Source organism: Rhodamnia argentea, chromosome 4 (genome assembly GCF_020921035.1).
Source record: "Rhodamnia argentea isolate NSW1041297 chromosome 4, ASM2092103v1, whole genome shotgun sequence".
Taxonomy (NCBI): domain Eukaryota; kingdom Viridiplantae; phylum Streptophyta; class Magnoliopsida; order Myrtales; family Myrtaceae; genus Rhodamnia; species Rhodamnia argentea.
The window spans coordinates 5,173,972-5,194,600 of NC_063153.1; the positions used below are offsets into that span (position 1 = coordinate 5,173,972).

At 42.2% G+C, this 20,629-nt stretch overlaps 2 protein-coding genes across 2 annotated transcripts; one reads left to right on the forward strand and one right to left on the reverse strand.

Annotated features, from left to right (window-relative positions):
- Positions 1 to 3,422: 3,422 nt before the first annotated feature.
- On the reverse strand, positions 3,423 to 6,497 carry LOC125314664. Its single transcript, XM_048277517.1, has 4 exons — positions 6,205 to 6,497; positions 5,138 to 5,907; positions 4,557 to 4,937; positions 3,423 to 3,493 (listed from the first exon to the last, which is right to left on the reverse strand). Exons 1-4 carry the CDS (start codon positions 6,495 to 6,497, stop codon positions 3,423 to 3,425), a joined length of 1,515 nt encoding a protein of 504 aa, XP_048133474.1.
- Positions 6,498 to 12,006: 5,509 nt separating this feature from the next.
- LOC125314665 (putative receptor-like protein kinase At3g47110) lies at positions 12,007 to 15,030 on the forward strand. Its single transcript, XM_048277518.1, has one exon. It carries the CDS (start codon positions 12,007 to 12,009, stop codon positions 15,004 to 15,006), a length of 3,000 nt encoding a protein of 999 aa, XP_048133475.1. The 3' UTR covers positions 15,007 to 15,030.
- Positions 15,031 to 20,629: the final 5,599 nt, after the last annotated feature.

A 20,629-nucleotide genomic window follows, 5' to 3' on the forward strand; every position in this document is an offset into this window, starting at 1 on the left:
AGGACCGTACCTGTAACGGTCGGCGAATCCTTCGCCTCCTCACGGGTGACAGCAAACACCCTTCCTTGAGCCTGTGGACGATTCGGGAAGTTTTGTGGCGCGGCTCCCCTTAGTGGTCCTCTTAGTTGTGGCGCCTGTCTTCCTTGCTGCCTTTGCGGGCAATCATTCACCCGATGGCCCAACCGGCCACATCCAAAGCAGGCTCCACTCCTATACGGGCACGGACCGGGTCCATGTCTCTGGTGACATAAATTACACACCTCACTTTGGTGGAACACAGGCTTATTAATCGCTCCTCTGCGATTGGGTGGGATGTGTTGTCTGCCCCCATACATAGGCTTCTTCCCTTGCCTCTTCTCAAATCTACTTGAGGACGTAAACCGCGACCCGGATGCGGCGGTCCTCTCGGCCAAGTCCTGCTCCACTATCGGCGCCCTCTCATAAAGGTCATCATAGTCCTGAAGATTGAACGGCGCTAGTACACTCTTAATCTCGGGCTTCAGCCCGTCCCCGAATCTTCTAGCCCTATCCCCGGGGTCCTCAATCAATCTCGGGGCATACTTAGACAATTCCGAGAACTTGGCTTCATATTGGTCGACGATCATCCGATTCTGACGGAGGCGGAAGAACTCAGCCATCTTCTGCTCTCTAGCTGTCCTCGAGAAATACTTGTTATTAAAAGCCTCCACAAAGGTATCCCACACCGGGACCGTACCTTTTGGGAAAATTATATCCTTGACAGCTCTCCACCAAGTAATGGCGTTACCATCTAGTTGATAAACGGCCGGGACCACCTCATCCTCATTCGAGCATCTAAGCAAGTTGAACACTTTCTCCAATCCTTCAATCCATTGGGTGGCCGCTTCGGGGTCTCCGCTTCCAGTGAACTGCGGTGGCTTCAACTTGAGAAACTGTTCCACCATCTTTTGAGCCTTACGATCCTCAACTACCGCCACAGGTGGCACATCCATCGGCGGAGCTGCGGGTGCAACTACAGGTGGGGCTCCAACAGCAAAAGCGGCAGCAGTGTTTTGAGTCCTTATCTGCTGCCCTATCAACTCCCCCATAGCTCCTAAAGCTTGCATAACTTCCGCTATAGTCGGCTCATGCCGAGCGGGACCAGCTACGGGAGGTGTAACAGGAAGTGCCGCTCCAACATCGGCGATCTCATCTACCGGCCTCACAGGCCTCCTTCGAGGTGCTCGAGGTGCTCTTCTACCGCGTCCGCTCATTATGCAGAAATGATGCGGAGTCCCGCTTACCCCAAAGCAAAACGCGGTCAGAAGGTGACCCAAAAACTTAACACTCAAATAACAATCACATGCATATCGATAAAAGTCCTACTAACTATCCCATATCCCATCGCTCCTTATTACTCCAGGCCAATGACCGGATGGATCAGGCTGACCTTGCTCTAATACCACCTTGGGCGGGGATGTCACGCCCCGACTCTCGAGCCCGCGACATCCCTACCAAATCGCCACGAGGTCACGAAGGATAACGTCCCGGGCGCGTTATCGACCTTTCAACTATATACGCATGCGGAAACGGTTTACTCCCCGACAACATATAAACAAATAGGGATAGCACAGTAGGAGATACATACCAAGGCAAATAATCAAAAGGTAACATGTACAGTTACAAGACGGCAGATGAGTCTTAACCCTCTCGAGCTACAGAAATACATACAACCCCATACTTCGGGGCGGCTCACTAAGACCTCAAAAGGTTACTAGGTCGGATAAGGTTAACTTCTCATCTACTCCAAAAGACTACTCTCATAACCTAGCCCCGGTATCCGCAAAGCTCCATCACTTGGGACCCGAAAGTGGTTCCCACAACGGGGTGAGATATAAATCTCGGTGAATCGAGCCTAAGCTCGGTTAGGACACGGATTCACCGGTAACCTCCTAAACACGAGGATTATAAAAACAATCACGATATAGACATATATCCAGCCATCATATCACATGACAATAATCACCCACATGCATACTTACCGGCCTTCAGCCACACATAATGCAATGCTTGACTCCACTCAACAGCCACATCGGACGACCAACCGAACACGCATCACACTCACAAGTATGCACTGGACACCACACGAGTCCATTTATTAACGATGATCGCGCTCTTGGCGCCACGGTGATGAGGATCCACGCGACCGGCGTGATCGACTCTCACAATTAATGCGATCCCGCATTCTTCCGACAGGACCGGGCTACGTTCCTTTTCCCTCTCGGCAACGGCAACTACAAGCAGTGTATCCAGTGCACCCTGCACGGCACGGCAAGTAGGCATCCCTATACGGGGCTTCGGTCCATCACAAGCTGCGACCGGCATCCGATAATCCCTTAAAACCGTACGTACCATACGGGGCATGAATTATCGTGCTTTTAGCAAGTCGTGTGGTTCCATAAAAATGGTACGGTGTGTACTATGTGTACAGATCTGAACTTGCCAGGAAAACCCATCATCGTTCCTTCATATGACCATACAAAGACACCCGACACATCAATCAATTTATTCTCTTTGATTTAGGCCGGATGCTCACACAAACGTGCTCAAAGACTCGGCCCCAAGGCCATTTTCATGCTAAAATATGACTTTGATCTTGCACACGGTCATATGCATATGCAGACTACCGAATAGACACCGCAAAGATACACAGAACAATTAATTCCCAAGCGGACGCCAACTCACTCAACGAGCATCCAGGATACTCAAATCAACATTTCAACGTGGCGATCCGCCCAAACAAAGTCATCAATTCAACACGAATAAACCAATTCGATTATGCCACATAAAGGCTCAATTTCGTGCCGTAGTCATTAATTAGCCAGTTTGATTTAAAATCGCCAATCGATCGCTCGTCCTTAACCTATCGCTCGCCCGCGATCAAATCACAACATACAGTCAAATTCGCCTAACATCAATTAGCCACAGACAATTCTAATTTAATCGATTATGGCCATTTACCCTAAACCGGGTTTCTAACTAATCCGACCATAATCAAATCTACCAAAATGTCATACCGACTAACTAACTAATTCTAGGCGCAATTAGCGCCCCAACCAAGGATTAGGGTCAACTCACCAACAATGGCGGTCGAGGTCGGGTCGGGCACGAATTTCGAGGTCGGGGCCGAAATTCACTATTCACGGGGCGGAAACACTGTTCACGCCGGAAACACTGTTCACCGCGCGGCACTGTTCCGGCGACACTGTTCACGGCCGAAAACAGTGACGATTTCGGCGGTGAAATTGCTGCAAACGGTGGCGGCTCAGCGATTGGAGGTCCGGCGAGCGACGGAAGCTGAAAAACAGAATTAACAGAGGTAAAACAGGGGAAACCGGGCTGAATTTGGGGGGAAAATCGATCTCACGGGCTGAGGCGAGGCTGGGGAAGGCTGGGGGACTCACCTACAGGTCGAGGAAGACCTTCAGGACCAGCTGGGGGCGGCGGACGGTGGCCGGAAGCAGCGGAACAGCAGCTGTACAGATCGCGCAGAAAACAGAGGAAAAGCGAGCATAGCAGGGGAGGTCCGATCGAGGCTCAAATCGGGCTCTACGGGCGGCGGCCGACCACCACAACTTTCGAGGGACAAGATAGGACTCTAAGGAGGTCGTCGGTGGCGGTGGTGAGTGGCGGAAGGGGGCGGTTTGAGCTGGAACAGAAGCAAAAACAGCAAAACCCGAAAACAGAGGGTTGTCGGTTTCCGGGGCTGTTTGCGGCGGTTCCGGTGGACGACGAGCAGCGGGGTTGGGTCGGGATGGTGGTGAGGAGGCTGGTGGACGTTGCTGACGTGGTGGTTGGCTTCGACGGTGTCGTGAACGACCGGAGGAGGAGCTGGAAGTTTCGGTTTCAGGGGCGCCAAAACAGAGCAGAGCTTCTGCGGCGGTTTTCACGGCCGTCCGGCGACCGGCGATGGTGCCGGAGGGAGGTGGAACGGTGGACGGAGGTGGCTGGGGGTCTGTGGTGGTGGTTGGGGTGTTGGTCGCACGAAAATGGCCGGAGGAGAAGAGAATGGATGTTCGGTGAGGGGGGCTGTTGTTCTTGCGCGAGCAACGGGAGGATGAGGGAGCAGCAGGAAAGAGAGAGAGAGAGAAGTCACGTGGCTTTGACTGGTGGGGGCTGAATTGACCAAAGGTGGGGCCCAGCCATCTCTTCAAAATAAATGTTTTCGTCTTATACGTATAATATCCAAGGGCGAAACGGTCTTTTGATAAATCGGGACTGATCGGATTTTTGGCTCGACCGGTTGGGAATAAAATTGGGATTTTCACGGGCTAATTTCGGTCCGGAAAAGTTTAGGTGCGATGAATAAAAATCCTAATTCGCGGCGACCACGATCGATTTCGAGACCCAATCGAAATCGAACGACATTTTAGAAATTGTTCAAAATTCGTCATGTACGTCCTTTCGATCCGAAATTTAATACCAACTAAAGTTCAATAATAATCCTTTTTATTGAACTCGGTCTCTGTACCGAGGGCCTAATTTCCAGGGCGTCACAAAAGGATATTTATTTTTGATCGTTACCTTATTAAGCTCACGGTAGTCTATGCATAGCCTCATACTATTGTCTTTCTTTTTCACGAACAATACGGGAGCTCCCCAAGGTGAAACACTAGGCCGGATGAATCCCTTATCCGGGAGTTCTTGCAGCTGTGTTTTCAACTCTCTTAATTCAGTTGGTGCCATTCGATACGGTGCCTTAGAAATGGGTGTAGTGCCGGGCATCGGATCGATGAAAAATTCAATCTCTCTATCAAGAGGCAAATCAGGCAAGTCTTCGGGAAATACATCTGGAAAATCTCGAACAACGGAAACATTTTCCAGCTTTACCACATCCTTATTTGTATCTCTCACATAAGCCAAATAACCATGACAACCCTTCTTCAAAAGCTTTCTTGCTTGCAAAACCGAAATCAACCCTGGAAAGTTAACCTTACAACTTCTCGAGAAAAAGAATTCAGCCTGATTTGGAGGTCGAAAAACAACTTTTTTGGCATAACAATCAACCGTAGCATGATAAGTTGATAACCAATCCATTCCTAGAATGACATCAAAATCTTATATATATTTAATTCTACAAGATCCACAGGCATCTTGACATCATCAATCCGGAGCATACATCTCTTATATACACGATCGGCATTAAAAAAATCCCCGGTGGGAGTATCCACACGCAAATCACCATCAAGCGACTTAGGTGGCACATCGAGTTTCTTAGCGAATTTCATGGAAACAAAAGAATGTGTTGCACCGGGACCAAATAAGGCGTAAGCATATCGTGAGGCAATAGAAACATCACCTGTCACAACCGCATTAGACGCCGCTGCATCCTCCTCTGTCATCGTAAAGACCTTCCCAGCTGTCCTTTGCCTTTGTTGATTCTCTTGTGGTCTATCAACCGGAGGTGCATTTTTCCGCATAGGGCAAGTGCGTGCTAGGTGTCCGGGTCGTCCACATACAAAACAAGATCTGTTATCTGCTGGAGCCTTCCTTTGCATAGGACAGGTTTGTCGTATATATCCCGCCTTTCCACATAAAAAGCAAACTCCAGTCTTCCAATAACATTGACCACTATGAAGTTTCCCACAAGTAGTGCTAGGCTTAAGAATAGCTCGACTCTTTGCCTTCTCGATCCCGCTAAAGCCCCTTTGCTTGTTACCCTCACTTAGATGACTTTCTTGAAAATTTCTAGCCTTGTGCCTCTTATGTTGAGGAGCACCCGCGATGCCGCTCTCCAAGATCTCTTGCTCAATCCCGATCGCTCGTTCCAGCACGTCCTCATAAGTTGTCAGTAGGAGAGACGCGAGTTCAAAACGAATCTCCGGTCGTAATCCCCTTTGAAAGTGCTCCGCTTTGTCCTTCTCATCGGCCACGAAATTCCCCGCAAATCTGCTCATTTGGTTGAAACGACCCGCATATTCCAAAACAGTAGACTCGCCTTGTGATATTTGTAGAAAATCATTTTTCATCTTTGATTGAAAAGACTTCGGAAAGAATTGTGCATTGAAAGCCGTCTTGAAGTCCCTCCAATAAATGGTCGCGTCCTCATCTCCAAGAGTGGTCTTCAATCCCTCCCACCAATACTCGGCTTCACCCTCCAAGTATTGGGTTGCAAAGTTAACCTTTTTATCTTCGGGGACTTCTTCAACTTTAAAGATTCCCTCGATCTTCCTAATCCAACGTTACGCCATAAGAGGATCGGTTTGTCCATCATAAGTTGGTGGTTTCGCCTTCCCGAATTGGGCAAAGGTGTAACCTCGATCACCACCAGGTTCAATAACTCCAGATACATTATTTTGGGCCCTTAGCTGTTGGCTCTGCTTTCTTGTTTCTTGGGAGTCTGCTCTCGTATCATCTTGACGTCTTATCGAAGGCCTGCCTCTAGAACCTCGAGGCACATCACTAGGATCGATGTCAATAGCTCTTTTGCCCCTATCTCTGACAAGAGAAACAAGTGGTGGATCCGAGTCCGAGCTCATAACTACTTGAAACCACCCATAGAACATAACCTTAGTATCTAAAAAGATAACGCGTTAACATCTATCACACAATCTCACAACGTCCCATATCTATACCCAAAAATCATAACCTATGGCTCTGATACCAACAAAATGTTACATCCCGATTCTCCGAGAAAAAGGACATGACACGGCCGTCCTTTTGAATCAAAGGACGCAGCCTCAAACAGAGCTCGAACTAATACACGATATCCAAATATATACCTCCATATATATTTGATAAAAAGGTCACACATGTCCACAAAAGTAGAGCTCATCTACTATAACCAAAAAGATAAACAAACGTAGCTTTTCATCTAGCTCGAACTCACCAACTATATACAACTTATCCAAAAAATATATCCCCACTATCCAAAAGTAGTCTTGCAGCTAACGTACGCTCGACCCTATTTGCGACTTGCCGATAAACCTGAAAGACAAAAGAGATAACGGAGTGAGCAACCACAGCTCGGTGAGAAGTACAATATCTTCTAAGCGGATCGAGAAATCACTATGCAATCGTTAAAGTAAGTCAAACAACAATTCATAGTAATAACAAACTATCAATGGCTTAATCCATTGATTAATCTCCTTAAACCAACTTTCGATGGTCCATCCATCGAATAATCTCATACTCATCATTAACTATGACCACATTTAACGCCGTGACTAGGCGACCAAGTTTACCCCTCTTGGTTAGGTCTACCACCCATTTTAGCCGGTGGTTCGGCTCAACGACGTCCCGACAGTATGTATACTACCCCCACCTCGGTGAGTTCTAATCATAGGGACATGAGTATTGAAACCCAATACCAAAATCCAAAAAAAAAAAAAACACAACGATCTAGTTTCACAAACAGAAGGCTAAAAATCGAATACATAGCCTTTCACAGAAACATATTTCTCGGATAGTATTTCAGCAATATAATCATCAACAAGCCATATCAAATAATCAAATGGTAGTAATAGCTCGATCCCGTTTATGCAAAAATAATGCTCTAAACGTCACATTACTTCACCTTGTTAAGAAAATCAAACCACAGTACACGTGCTCATCTTTAAAGCATGAGTTTTATAAATTCTTAAAAGATAAAGTACATCTCACCTTAAAAAGTCGCAATCCAACCTATCGTAGTCACTCGAACCGACTCATCCGAATCATATCCAATTTATAGAAAAATGGATCAAATCGAGTAACAAGTCATCCTAAGGTATGACTTAGCTAAACTACACTTATTTAGTGACAAAACAACGACTACGCGCCAACAGAAACTTATCCCTAACAGAAAATTCAATGCTGTCAGCTAAGGCAGCTTGTGCGCCAAAACCGTTAAGGCCATAACTTCCTCCACCGAATTCCGTTTCAAGCCATCTTACTGTCCACGCGAAGCTTGTTCAACGTACTACAAAAGTCTCAGCATAGCCAACCTCAGCCGATAACTGGAAACTAACAAAATCAGGTCTCGAAGTTTACTGTTCGCGCTGTACTGTAGCGCACCAGAATTGAAAATCTTGTTCCGGGTAAACCGTAGTGTCAAATTAAGATCCGTCGAATCATACGGGTCCATAACATCCTAAAGTTTCATTCCCAAGCAAAAACGCAGCCAATCATCCATGAGATCAGACACAACAGCTCAGTTTCCCCAAAAATCCCAATTTTGCCCTAAATCCGAAAAATCACTCCAATAGGAGGGACGAGAGGTGCGAGCCCTTACCTAGCGTTGCGACACGTAGGGAAACGACTTCAGCAAGGTGCTCGTGGAGGATGGCGCGTGCACGTGACTGGTTTCTATTTCTCTTTTTCCCTTTTCTCCTTTCTCCTTTTTTCTTCTCTTCTTTCTCTCCCTTTCCCCTTTCTGTTTTCTTTCTTTCTTCTCTTTATACGATGGAAGACTCCCGATGCCTCTTTTTGGAGAAACCATCTGCTCTCTTATTTTTTTTATTTTTTTATTTTTTTATTTTACTAGTGGGTCCTACCACTTGTTTTGACCTAGTCAAAAAAACCTCAAATATTACAGAGCGCCAGTCCAGTCATCAACCTTGCCGATAAGTAAAATCAAGTCCTTTCCTTGGAGAATGCCGAAACTTGCCCGTATAGCACTCGAAGTCTTTGTGGCAACCTTTAATTTCATTTCTTAATATAGCTTTCGGACTTTGTGACTTGATTACACCCGCATAATGGTTTAAGAAACCAATTATACTTTTTCCATTTTGATAGGAACTTATTACAACAATTGAAAGGTTTGACACTTGATTATAGTTTGCACATAAGATGAAGACTAATGGTACAATTTCCCCCCACACATGGCTATGGCATTTGAAAAAACATTGCATGCCAAAACATTGCATTATTCCTTAAGAAAGGGTTAACCTGCTATAACAACCTATTAAATCCGAACACTTTATGTGAATAAGCGCAAAACTATTGTTGGATTAAGTTTAACATTTGCATTACAAACTCATTGAATTTACTTCGGTGGCATTGTGCAACCTCATTTTCTTCAATGAATTAAGCCCTTTCTTTTTGCCAGAAATGTACTTTTTATTTCAATGAAAACATTTGAATTTGGATGTGATACCCACATTAGAACAATAGATAGAAGAAGACTGTACTAATGCGCTATTTTAAACTCTAGATGGAAGATGGTGGACAACAAAAAAGGATGTGGTTTCTATTTGATTAAAAGCCAAATTTTCAAGCACATGAGCAGGTCCATTCCCGAGTCTAGGGGTCCAGGCCAAACTCCAACTTAGATTGTATTGAAGTAGGAAGCAAGAATCTACTATGAAATGTTGAATACTCTAAGGGCAAAGACCCTTTCTATCGGGTTGCATTAAAACGATGCAATTGCTTTCAAAAATAGCTTTTCGAATCCCGAGGGACTGAGCATTATTGCAGAGTGAGAAGGAAAGCTATTTTTTATTGGATGGCATTAAACCTTGCAATTGCTTTCAAAAATCGATTTTTGGATGCTAAGAGATTGAGCATTATTGCGGGGTGAGAAGGGGGAAAAGTGTTAAAAAAAGTCCTAAATTTATTGTATTGGTGCCAATTCAGTCATTAATCTTTTGTTTTGATGCCAATTCAGTCCTAAACCTTTTATTGGTACCAATTCAACTCTAAAACTTTTCCATTAGTGCTAGTTCAGTTCTAAACTTTTTGCGTTTCTATTAATTTAGTCAATCCGGCCAATTTTGGCCTGAAATTTACCGACGTGGATGTCGGTTGTCGTACGTGATATTGTTAGCACCGACATGGATTTTTTTTTTATGTTTTTATATTTTAAATAATTTTTTAAATAAATATGTTGGTTTTTCTTCCTTTTCTTTTCTCAATCATTAAAAAAATTAGTACAATTATCTAAAAATATTAAAATAATATTAAAAAAATATCTACGTGAGTGTCAACTGTGCTACATATGACAACCAACGTCCATGTCGGCAACCGTCAGGTCAAAATTAGTTGAATTGACTCAATTAACAGAAATTTCAAAGGTTTGGGACTAAATTGGCCCTAATATAAAAGGTTTAGGACTAAATTGATACAAATAAAAGGTTTATGAATGAATTGACATCAATGCAAAAAGTTTAGAACTTAATTGGCATCAATACAATGGGTGTAAGAATTTTTTGACACTTTTCCCGATGCGACGGATAGCTGATGCTTCCACTTCCATCGATGAGTTCCAATGTAAATTAAGCTTACTATGTTGGAGTGCACGTCAAATTTCACCATTCGATTAAAAGAGTATATATTTAGTCAAAATCTAACTCAGCAAGTACAAGTTCGTGTAGATTGACAGTCATTCTGGATTAATTCAGTTAACAATTTTGCACAAGTCCCATTGATGTATGATAATCCAATGTTAAACTAGCATTATTGTAGCATAGTACTGAGACAAGTTCAATAGAAATTATTTAACGGAAAAATCAAGGTGTTAAAGTATTTAAAAGCATTAGATGAATATGATAGTTCCATAAATTATTAGTTCAAAGTGAGAGGACCAAAATCAGCACTAGGTTTCAAATTAATACTTCATAGTAATTTGTCATCGAAAGAAAAAAAGGTTGGAACCCGTGCAGCACACGCACGGGGAATTCTACTAGTGTTTTAGGAAAGCTTGCAAACCAGGACAAAACCCTTTACTTTATAAAAAGTAACGTCGTCTTTTATCAATAAGTTGCCTCCCGGCGACCTCGCGATCGTTGACTGCACTTGCGAGCTCTCACGGCAGCCAGAGTTGCATTGGCATGCGTATTTCTGCGTCCCAACTTGGGATACGCGGTCGCCGGGGCCTGTGTTCATTCATTGTGCCGATGGTATGGAAGAAAAAGGATAATCTTGTTAAGCATTCGGATCTAGCGGGGGAAGCCCTCGCTCAACACCGGCAAGGGCAAGTCCTCGCCCGAGGTCGGCGATGGCTGGGAGAGGGGAGCGGAAAAGGAAAAAGGAAAAAGAAAAGGAGAAGAAAATGAAATCAAAAAAGAAAAAAAATTTAAAAAAGTAACGTTCGGCCGGGCCTTCTTTGAAATAATGAGAGCATTTCATGTTTTTATTTGAAATAAGATTCACTTTAGGCCCTTATTTGAAAAAATAAATGCACTTCATGCCTTTATTTGAAATTTCTCCGAAAAATAATAGAAGTTGGAGAGTGAAAATTAGGTCTATTTTATGAATTTATTGATAGAGAGAGAACTTAATTTACTTAATTATGACATCATACTGTTGTATTCCCCAACCAAGTGTGAACTGAGTATGATGCTGTTTACTAGAGATTAATATACCCTAACATTTTTCAGCTGAAGAATCTCGGCATGTTTCGTTCATCTGGATTATTTTATGGAAAGAGAAGGAGGGAGGATTTTAATTGGACTGACTGAAAGTTCAAATATGACATGAAAACATAGATAAAATTTGACAGACTACTAGTATCATTATCTCTTTTGGCAATGGACACTTCCAGTCAGTCAACTTCCCACGGGACACTTCATATCGCTTTTGCAGAATTATCGCGAAGTTATGACAAAGCCTTTTCACATTCGAGTCGCTTGTGCCCTCACATTGTCCAAAATAAGTGTGTACGGGTAAAGGTAAAGAACGGGCCAATTCCTGAATCAGACGTGCAAGACGGGTTCTCCAACCTCCCCTCAATGACTGACGGTCTCAACACATGATTATGGTGTGGGTTAATATGGGAGTTACTGTGAATAGCATTCTTTTAACTATTAAAAAGAAAATGAGTTGGCATTATCGCACGAGTAACTTTGACGCTCAAAACAAAATTTCAGCCGATAATATTTCTGATTAGTGGATCATGTCGTTTGTCATGTCCCTCACAATGAAAAGCAACCTACTGTTTTTCCAAAGAGCCAGTAGTTCGTGCGGGTCAGAACGTACCCGACGAGGAATTTCGCTTTGGTATTGAATACTAAGAACAGATCCTAGCTAGCGAAGTGTCTATTGATGCAATCAAGAGTGACTCTGTTCATCATGGAGAAGTTCATGTTTTTAGCATTTCTTGATCTTCTGTTAGCTTTCCTATTGATGTCTCAGCCCACCATTTGTTCCAGCAACTTCACTGATCAAGATGCTCTCCTCCACTTCAAATCAGCGATCGAAGTCGACCCGACGAACACGATCAAACGCGGCAATTGGACTGCCGAAGCAAATTTCTGCGAATGGATCGGGGTCGTCTGCAGCAAGCGCAGGCAGAGAGTCACGGCTTTAGACCTCCGTGGCATGGGTCTCCAGGGAAGACTGTCTCCTTACCTGGGCAATCTCTCTTTCATGGTTTCTCTTGATCTTCGCAACAACAGTTTCTACGGCACGATTCCGACAGAAATCGGTCGTTTACGCCGCCTGAAAGTGCTCGTACTCGATTCAAACCAGTTTGAAGGAAACATTCCTCCTAACTTAGCCCAGTGCCGAAATCTTGAAGTGATGACACTCGCGGATAACAGGCTAACGGGCAGCATACCGAGAGAATTCGGCGCCTTCCCTAAGTTGCAACAACTGTTTCTTAGCTTCAACCCCTTACGGGGTCAAATTCCGAGCTTCCTGGGCAACATATCCACATTGCAGGTCATTGTTCTGGCCGAGGCCAATCTCACAGGTTCGATTCCTCCGACACTTTTCAATGGATCGCTCACTACTGTCGACTTCATGCATAATGATCTCTCTGGGAGTCTTCCCTCCGATCTTTGCTACCGCTGGCCCAAAATTCAGACGCTTTTGCTGTCTGATAACCAATTCAACGGCCTGCTACCAGAGACTCTAACCCAATGCAAAGAGCTTCTCATGTTAGCGTTGTCAACCAATCGTTTCCAGGGAAGCGTTCCTCGAGACATAGACAGCTTGCAAAAGCTGCAGGAGCTCTATCTCGGCACTAACAACTTGACCGGCACAATTCCTCGAACCATCGGTAACATGTCAAGCTTGCATATCTTGAACTTAGGTTTTACCCCCATCGGAGGTGACATTCCGCGGGAGATAGGCAATTTGGTCAATCTGAAAGAAATGAGCCTTCAGTTTAATATGATAACAGGCGAAGTTCCTCGAGAGGTTTTTAATATCTCTTCGCTCCAAGTGCTTGATTTGACGTTCAATTCACTCTCTGGAAGCCTTCCCTCAGATAGTGATCGCCTTCCGAATTTGGAAGAACTCTATCTACACAATAATCGCTTTGGTGGCAACATACCGCAGTCTTTCTCGAATCTTTCGAACCTAATCCTTTTCGATGCCGGGTTCAATCAACTCAGCGGTCCACTACCCTTGAGCTTGGGCAACTTGAAGAATCTCAGAGTCTTCTCGGTTGAGTCAAATCAGCTAACAGGAGAGACTTATGGTGCGGAGCTCGGTTTTCTCTCTGCTTTATCTAATTGCCAATCGCTGCAAACATTGGCTCTGGCAGGAAACCCGCTTGGTGGCTCCATACCAGCATCTATCAAAAACTTCTCCAGTTCCCTACGTATTATGTTCGCTCCCAATTGTCAAATAAGAGGTTGCATTCCCAAGGAAATGGGTTTCTTGAAGAGCTTGACTTACCTAGACTTGAGCGATAACGATCTGGATGGCAACCTCCCATCGTCAATCGGAGGACTAGAACGCTTGCAGAGGCTGTATCTTGATAACAACCGTCTTGAAGGACCGATCCTCGATGAGATATGCAACTTGACAAGTTTAGGAGAGTTAATGCTCCGGCAGAATAGGATATCGGGATCCATTCCAAATTGCATTGGAAACCTGAGCAGCCTTCAAAAGTTTCTCGTAAGTTCGAATAACATGACATCGGTTATACCGGTTAGCCTTTGGAGCCTTCAAGAACTTATCTTCCTCAATCTGTCACTCAATTCTTTCAATGGAGGACTACCACTTGAAATGGGAAAAATGACAGCCATAGAGAGCATCGATCTTTCTTGGAACCGGCTTACTGGCGCCATACCGAGTTCCATCCAGGAGTTGAAGAGCCTCGCTTGTCTCAACTTGTCAAGGAACTCGTTTCGAGGATCAATACCGCAATCGATTGGCGACCTTAAAGGATTGGATTTCCTCGATCTCTCCTACAATGAGTTATCCGGCACGATACCCGAGTCCATGGAAGGACTAAAATTTCTGCAAAACTTGAATGTGTCCTTTAATAATCTATCGGGAGAGATTCCTAACGGTGGACCGTTTAGAAAATTTTCGGCTCTCTCCTTCATCGGGAATCAAGCACTTTGTGGAAATGCGATTTTTCATGTCCCGCCTTGCAAAGTAAAGGGAAAGAAGTCATCAAAGGAAGAGCGGCTCCGGTTACTCTACATCATGATGCCAATTGTATCAGCTATACTATTAGTCCTTGTTCTTTGCTTGCTTAGAAAGCGTCGGAACACTAGGAAAGAAGTTCCGGTTTCCGTGGAAAATGCGCCCCGAATTGACCACCCGATGATATCATATCGGGAGCTTTGCTCTGCTACTAACAACTTCAGCGAAAGCAATTTGCTCGGAGCAGGAAGCTTTAGCTCTGTATACAAAGGGGCTCTGGCCAATGGGACGGACATCGCGGTCAAAGTACTGAATCTCGATATCGAAGGCGCTGTGAAAAGTTTCGACGAGGAATGTGAGGTCTTTCGCAAGGTCGAGCACCGGAATCTCGTCAAGGTGATCGGCACTCGCACGAACCCCGATTTGAGAGCTCTGGTGCTGCAATATGTGCCCCACGGGAGCTTGGAGAGGTGGCTTTACTCCAACAACTATAACTTGGATCTCCATCAGCGAGTGAAGATAATGGTCGACGTCGCAATGGGGATCGAATATCTCCACCATGGCCAACCGGAACCCATTGTGCACTGTGATCTAAAGCCTAGCAATGTTCTTCTAAACGAGGACCTGGTCGCCCAAGTCTGCGACTTTGGAATCACGAAGATTTTGGCCGAGAACAAGCTTGAAACACAGACCCGAACTCTCGGCACGATTGGTTACCTTGCTCCAGGTACATTTGTCGAATTTTAACTAATTCAAGCTTGCGATTGCCGATATAATGGTATAGTATAACAAAAATATATTAACAATCGTATGCCTTTCGATCTTTTTACTTATGTCCAGAAAAGAAAAAAATCAATTGCCGATATTCTTATTTCACACTCCATGATGTTTGCAGAGTATGGTCTGGAAGGAAAAGTCTCGACAAAAGGAGATGTTTACAGCTTCGGAATATTGCTGTTGGAAGTAATTACTAAGAAGAAGCCAACCGATGAAATGTTCGATGCGGATATGAGCTTGAGTCGATGGGTAGGTGCAACGATTCCGGGTAGAGTGCTTGACATCGTGGATCGCGAACTCCTTAGCACGAAACATGAAGATTTGACGCTTTTGGAACTCGAGAGCATAGTCTTATCGATCCTAGAGTTGGGACTGGAATGTTCAAAGGACTTGCCCGAGGAAAGAACGGACATGGGAGCTGTCGTGGTTAAGCTCAACAAGATCAAGTTGTCACTTCCTTGACAAGAAAATAAGGTGAAGAGCAGTTCATAGAATTCGAACATGGTGTTGTCTTTGTTTCTGCATAGATATCTCATTTCGATGGCATTATGTATAGCCATCTGTAATAGAGTGCTTGATCTTCTTTTGAGCTTTCCGAGTTGGAGGAGAAGTATTGTAAACACGACGAGGTTTTCCAGCAATGAAATTTCTCCCGACCATAGTCTAACTCGTGTCTGACTTCGGAAAGTACAACACATTGTCATGGAGTTGGTTGATTTGCCAGTGCCGAACATCGTTTGCTGCAACATCGTTTTCGATTGATCATTGCCATCTTCTTGGTCCTCTGACCTACAATTTCAGTTAGGCTTTAGTAGGCTTGGCTAATGGGCCAGCCTGAGCTAGCCAGGCACAGCCCATGAGCCGCGTATGTTGGGCTGGGCGTGGCCCGGGCCAAGCCGGCCTGCACGCCCACCCCTGGCTGTCACGTGCTTGGGCCTATTTTAACCCCTTTTCTGTTTTAAATATTTCCGTTGTTTTTTACCCAAAAACAACTGATTATTTGTTTTAATCCAAGAAAGATTGTTTTACTTTTTCCATATTACAATTGCAAAGAAAAATCAACTTAAATCAATGACATGGAGACAGCGAACGCGCCCGAGGAAGCCTCTAGCAACATTTTTATTTCAATATAATATACATACACATATTTAATATATCAATTGAATTTATACTTAGGGCTAAGTATACGTGACATTGCGTGACCAGCGTCTGAGGTAAACATTACAATAAAATTTCTCTAAAAAATTATTTTTAATTACTTTTTTTTGGCACTTTGGCGTTGGTCGGTGAGGATAAAAAAAGGAAAAAATAATTAAAAAATAATTTTTAAAAATTAAATATCATTAAAAATATCCACATCGGCACCGGACATGCCACATTAGATGATTAGTGTCCATGTTACTGATTTTCAGCCAAATTTAATTAGATGGATTGAATTGATACCAATGCAAAAATGTTTATAACTAAATTGTTCCTATTGAAAGATTTAGCAATAGGTTGAGGACTTTTTTGGTACTTTTCCCAAAATGCGAGTATATGCGGTTGAAAATCCCATCTTTGAAAGAATGTAGTTGCTCAAATTTTTATTTACACATTATATGCACTCTAAGTCGAAATGCAATCTCACTAACCTACATCCTTTATTTTTCCTTTTATCAATGGAAGAGTTTGCGCCTTCTCTAAGGGAGAAGTGTCAAAAAAGTCCTAAACCTATTGCATCGGTGTCAATTCCATCCTAAACCTTTTTTTGGTGCCAATTCAATCCTAAACCTTTTGCAATTGTGCCAATTAAATCCTAAACATTTTATTGGTGTTAATTTAGTCCTAAATCTTCTATATTGTTGCAAATTCAGTCCTAAATCTTTTGTGTTTATATCAATTGAGTTAATCCGATCAATTTTGACAGAAAATCGCTGATATGGATATCGATTGTCCTACATGGAACGGCTAGGGCTAACTTGGATATTTTTAAATATTTTTTTAGTATTTTAAATAATTTTTTAATAATTTTTTTGATTTTTTTCAAAATTATTTTTAAAAATTATTTAAAATATTAAAAATATTAAAAAAATATCCACTTTAGCGCCAACCGTGCTGCGTAGAATAATTGACGTCCATGCTAGTGATTTCCAATCAAAATTGACCAAATTGACTCAATTGGCATAAATGCAAAATTTTTAGGATTAGATTGGCACTATTGTAAAAGGTTTAGGACTAAATTGGTACTAATAAAAGGTTTAGGACTTAAATGGCATAAATACAAAAGGTTTATGACTGAATTGTCTAATTTTCCATTTAAAGTTTCCGCATGCGCCATTGTACTATGAGTAATGAAAGATTAATGAGATAAGAGAGGTTAGCAAGCATTCCTAAAGTAGCGTAACTGGGACGCTACAATTAAGGTCTTGACATGATTCTATTTTACTATGAAATGGCCCTGCATCATTCAATGGTTGCAAATTAGAAATTACAAATTACAAATTACAAGTTACATAGCTGCAAATATCCACGTTCCCCAGCACCTTCTTCTTCTTCTTCTTCTTCTTCATCCTCCTCCCGTGTCTATTCCTAAAAAAATCATTTAACTAAATGTAAAGAATTAAACTATGAAAATATTAATAACCGCCTAGCTAGTCGCCGCCTGGTTGGCGACGTCGTCGGAAACCGAGAGCTCATTGGAAATTGCGGTTTAAGCCCAATCTGGCAAAATGACATAGCTTAAACCTCAACCTAGAGGGTTTAAGATACTTTTATAATTAATATGAGAATTAAGATTAGCACAAGTAGAATAATAATGTACATTGAAATGTACACAAATTCCATATTTTCTCTCTTCCAAATTATTATTTTTTATCTATGTACCGGATCCACAGACTAAGTAGTACCGACAACGATACGTGACACGCGACACGACACGACACGACACGCCGATATGTTATTTCTAAAAAAATAGAGAATTTCGACACGTTATACATTAAATGAATATTTTTATATATACACAACAAATTATCTTTATGATTATGTTAATTAAATTAATTTGACTCAAATCCACAAATAGTAAATTTACATTTGGACCCCTACTTTATTGAAAATGTTTAAAATTGACACCATGCATGTCGGAATAACGTGTCGAGATGTTGGACTTGCATGCCCTTGGCATATCCAGAACGTTGACCATGTCTGACACTTGTTAACCACATGTCGATCGAGTGTTGGACAGGTGTCGGTGTCCGACAGCGACACGAAGGCCTGCGGAGAATGTCTGTACTTCCTAGACCATGGTTCCTAAAGAAACCTAAGTGCACTTGGTGCATAGCTCGGTGCACCCCAAGCGGACACCCATATAAATCTGAGCGTAACGTTTGCATAAATGTATCTCAATAGATACATTTACACACACCAATTGTATACATAGGCACACCCACATTCACACTCGAATATTTGCATTATGTAAATGGATGTGTATATATGTAAGACTGCATGTAGATGTTGATGCTAAAGTATAGAAAAGATTTTCTTTCATGCTCGAGGCAAGTATGATAAATGGTAAAGAAATTCGGTTCTCAATCTTCCCGTAAGGGACCGATCCAAAAAATCGAAATCTTCCATTCATAATTTCAGTTCGTAGTTAATTCACCAGTATCATGCTCCATTTTAGGTCTTGAAATGGTTTCATTCTGCTATGAAATGGTATTGCAACACTACATGGCTGCAAATTACAAATTACATAGCTAAAAATATCCACCTTCTCCAGCACCATATTCTTCTTCTTCATCCTCATCCTCATCCTGTCTCTACTCCTAAAAATATCATTATTGAAATTCAAAGGGCGGAAGAACACTAGAAATGCCAATATTTGTGTATGGCGCTCACTTTAGTGCCAATATTTTTTTTTGGATCACTTAAGTGCCAATTTTTTTGAAAAACGATTATTTAAGTGCCAACTCCGGTGAGGTCGCCGGAATTGACACTTAATTGATCGTTTTCTCTTCGATTTGGCACTAAAGTGATCGTTTTTTGAATCACTTAAATGTCAATTTATTTTTAAAAAACGATCATTTAAGTGCTAAGTCCGGTGAGATTGCCGGAATTTCTCGCCTTTGGCATTTAAGTGATCATTTTTTCTCCGATTTTGACACTTAAGTGAGTCGGCGAAAAAAATTGGCACTAAAGTGAGCACCGTACATAAATATTGGCACTCCAGGTGTTTTTTTGCCAAATTCAAAGAGACAAAAAAAAAAATTACTAACCTCCTACTTGTCCGCCTCCTCGAAAACCGAGGCCTCTTTGGAATCCGAGAGCTTTTTGGAAACCGAGCTTTCAAGCTCAGTCCAGTAAAATGAATGTGCTTAAACCTCAATCTAGCGGGTTTGAGATACTTTATAATTAATATGAGGATTGAGATTAGCACAAGTAGAATATTCATGTTGATTATCTGTATCTCTCAAGATCGCAAGTAGATTGCTCCTTGATAGAGATATTATCTTAGAATAGTCATCTAATAAGCCAACGAATAGGCTGATGTATTCTTCACTAACATGTAGCAGTAGCAGAAGGAAGGGGAAGCTCAATTCACTTCAGGCACTTGCAAAGGGAAGAAACATTCTCCTAGGGATTTATAAATAAAACTAAAAGAAGAAATTAGGTTCACTACCTGATATGTAAAGCTTCACAGTTATTATGGGCATCCGTTGGTTTAACTTGTCACAGTGCTTAATGAGACGATGCATAGTCTCCGGCACATACTCAAGCACCAAATTAAGATACAGTTCATCATTTTCAGTCCCCGAGAAAAAGTAGTGCATCAACGGTACTTATTCATTTTTGTAAGTGATATAAGGGATTATTTTCATAAAAATATTTTTTTGAATAATTTATTTTTCATGAAACAAAAAGAGCTTAGTCTAACTAGTTTTCTGGTCCAAAACTTTTTTTCATCTGGTGTGATTGGGCATTCCTTAAGTCTATCTCAGTCCATGCATGTCAAATGGGCATGCTATTAACCCTTGAACATATGGTACAATGTTCATATGTTCACATTTATGAAGGACAAATTACGACAGCTGTATCAATTTGAGATTTTTTATTATTGGAAAAATTCAGTAACCATTTTGGTTTACGACGAAATCTATAAATCGATTACTATTCCAATTTGAGTACCCTACTAGATAGACCTCAACAGAAAACTAAAGAGTAACATGCATAATTGATGTGGATTATTCAAGAATTGAAGTTGATTTACTTTATAAAAGGAAGATATCAATGAACTTCTATGAAATGGTTTCACGGGATTCGGCCTTGTTATCAAAAGATTTCCTGTGATTTTTTCTAGTATGGAATGAGTCAATCATCCACAAGTTTCTCTAAGCGAAAATAACAAAAATTCTAGCAACATGTTTTCCAGATTATTAATTTTCGCCAAGATAAATGTATCATGATTCATTTTTTGTCGGAGTTATTACGATTTACATTTCTCAATGTAGAAACTTACGCTTTAAATCATCAAGAGCCACACTGAAGCATAGAGATCCCTTACATCTAATAAAATCACGTGACCAATATGATTGTAAGATTATCATTGGGGCCCTTGAAG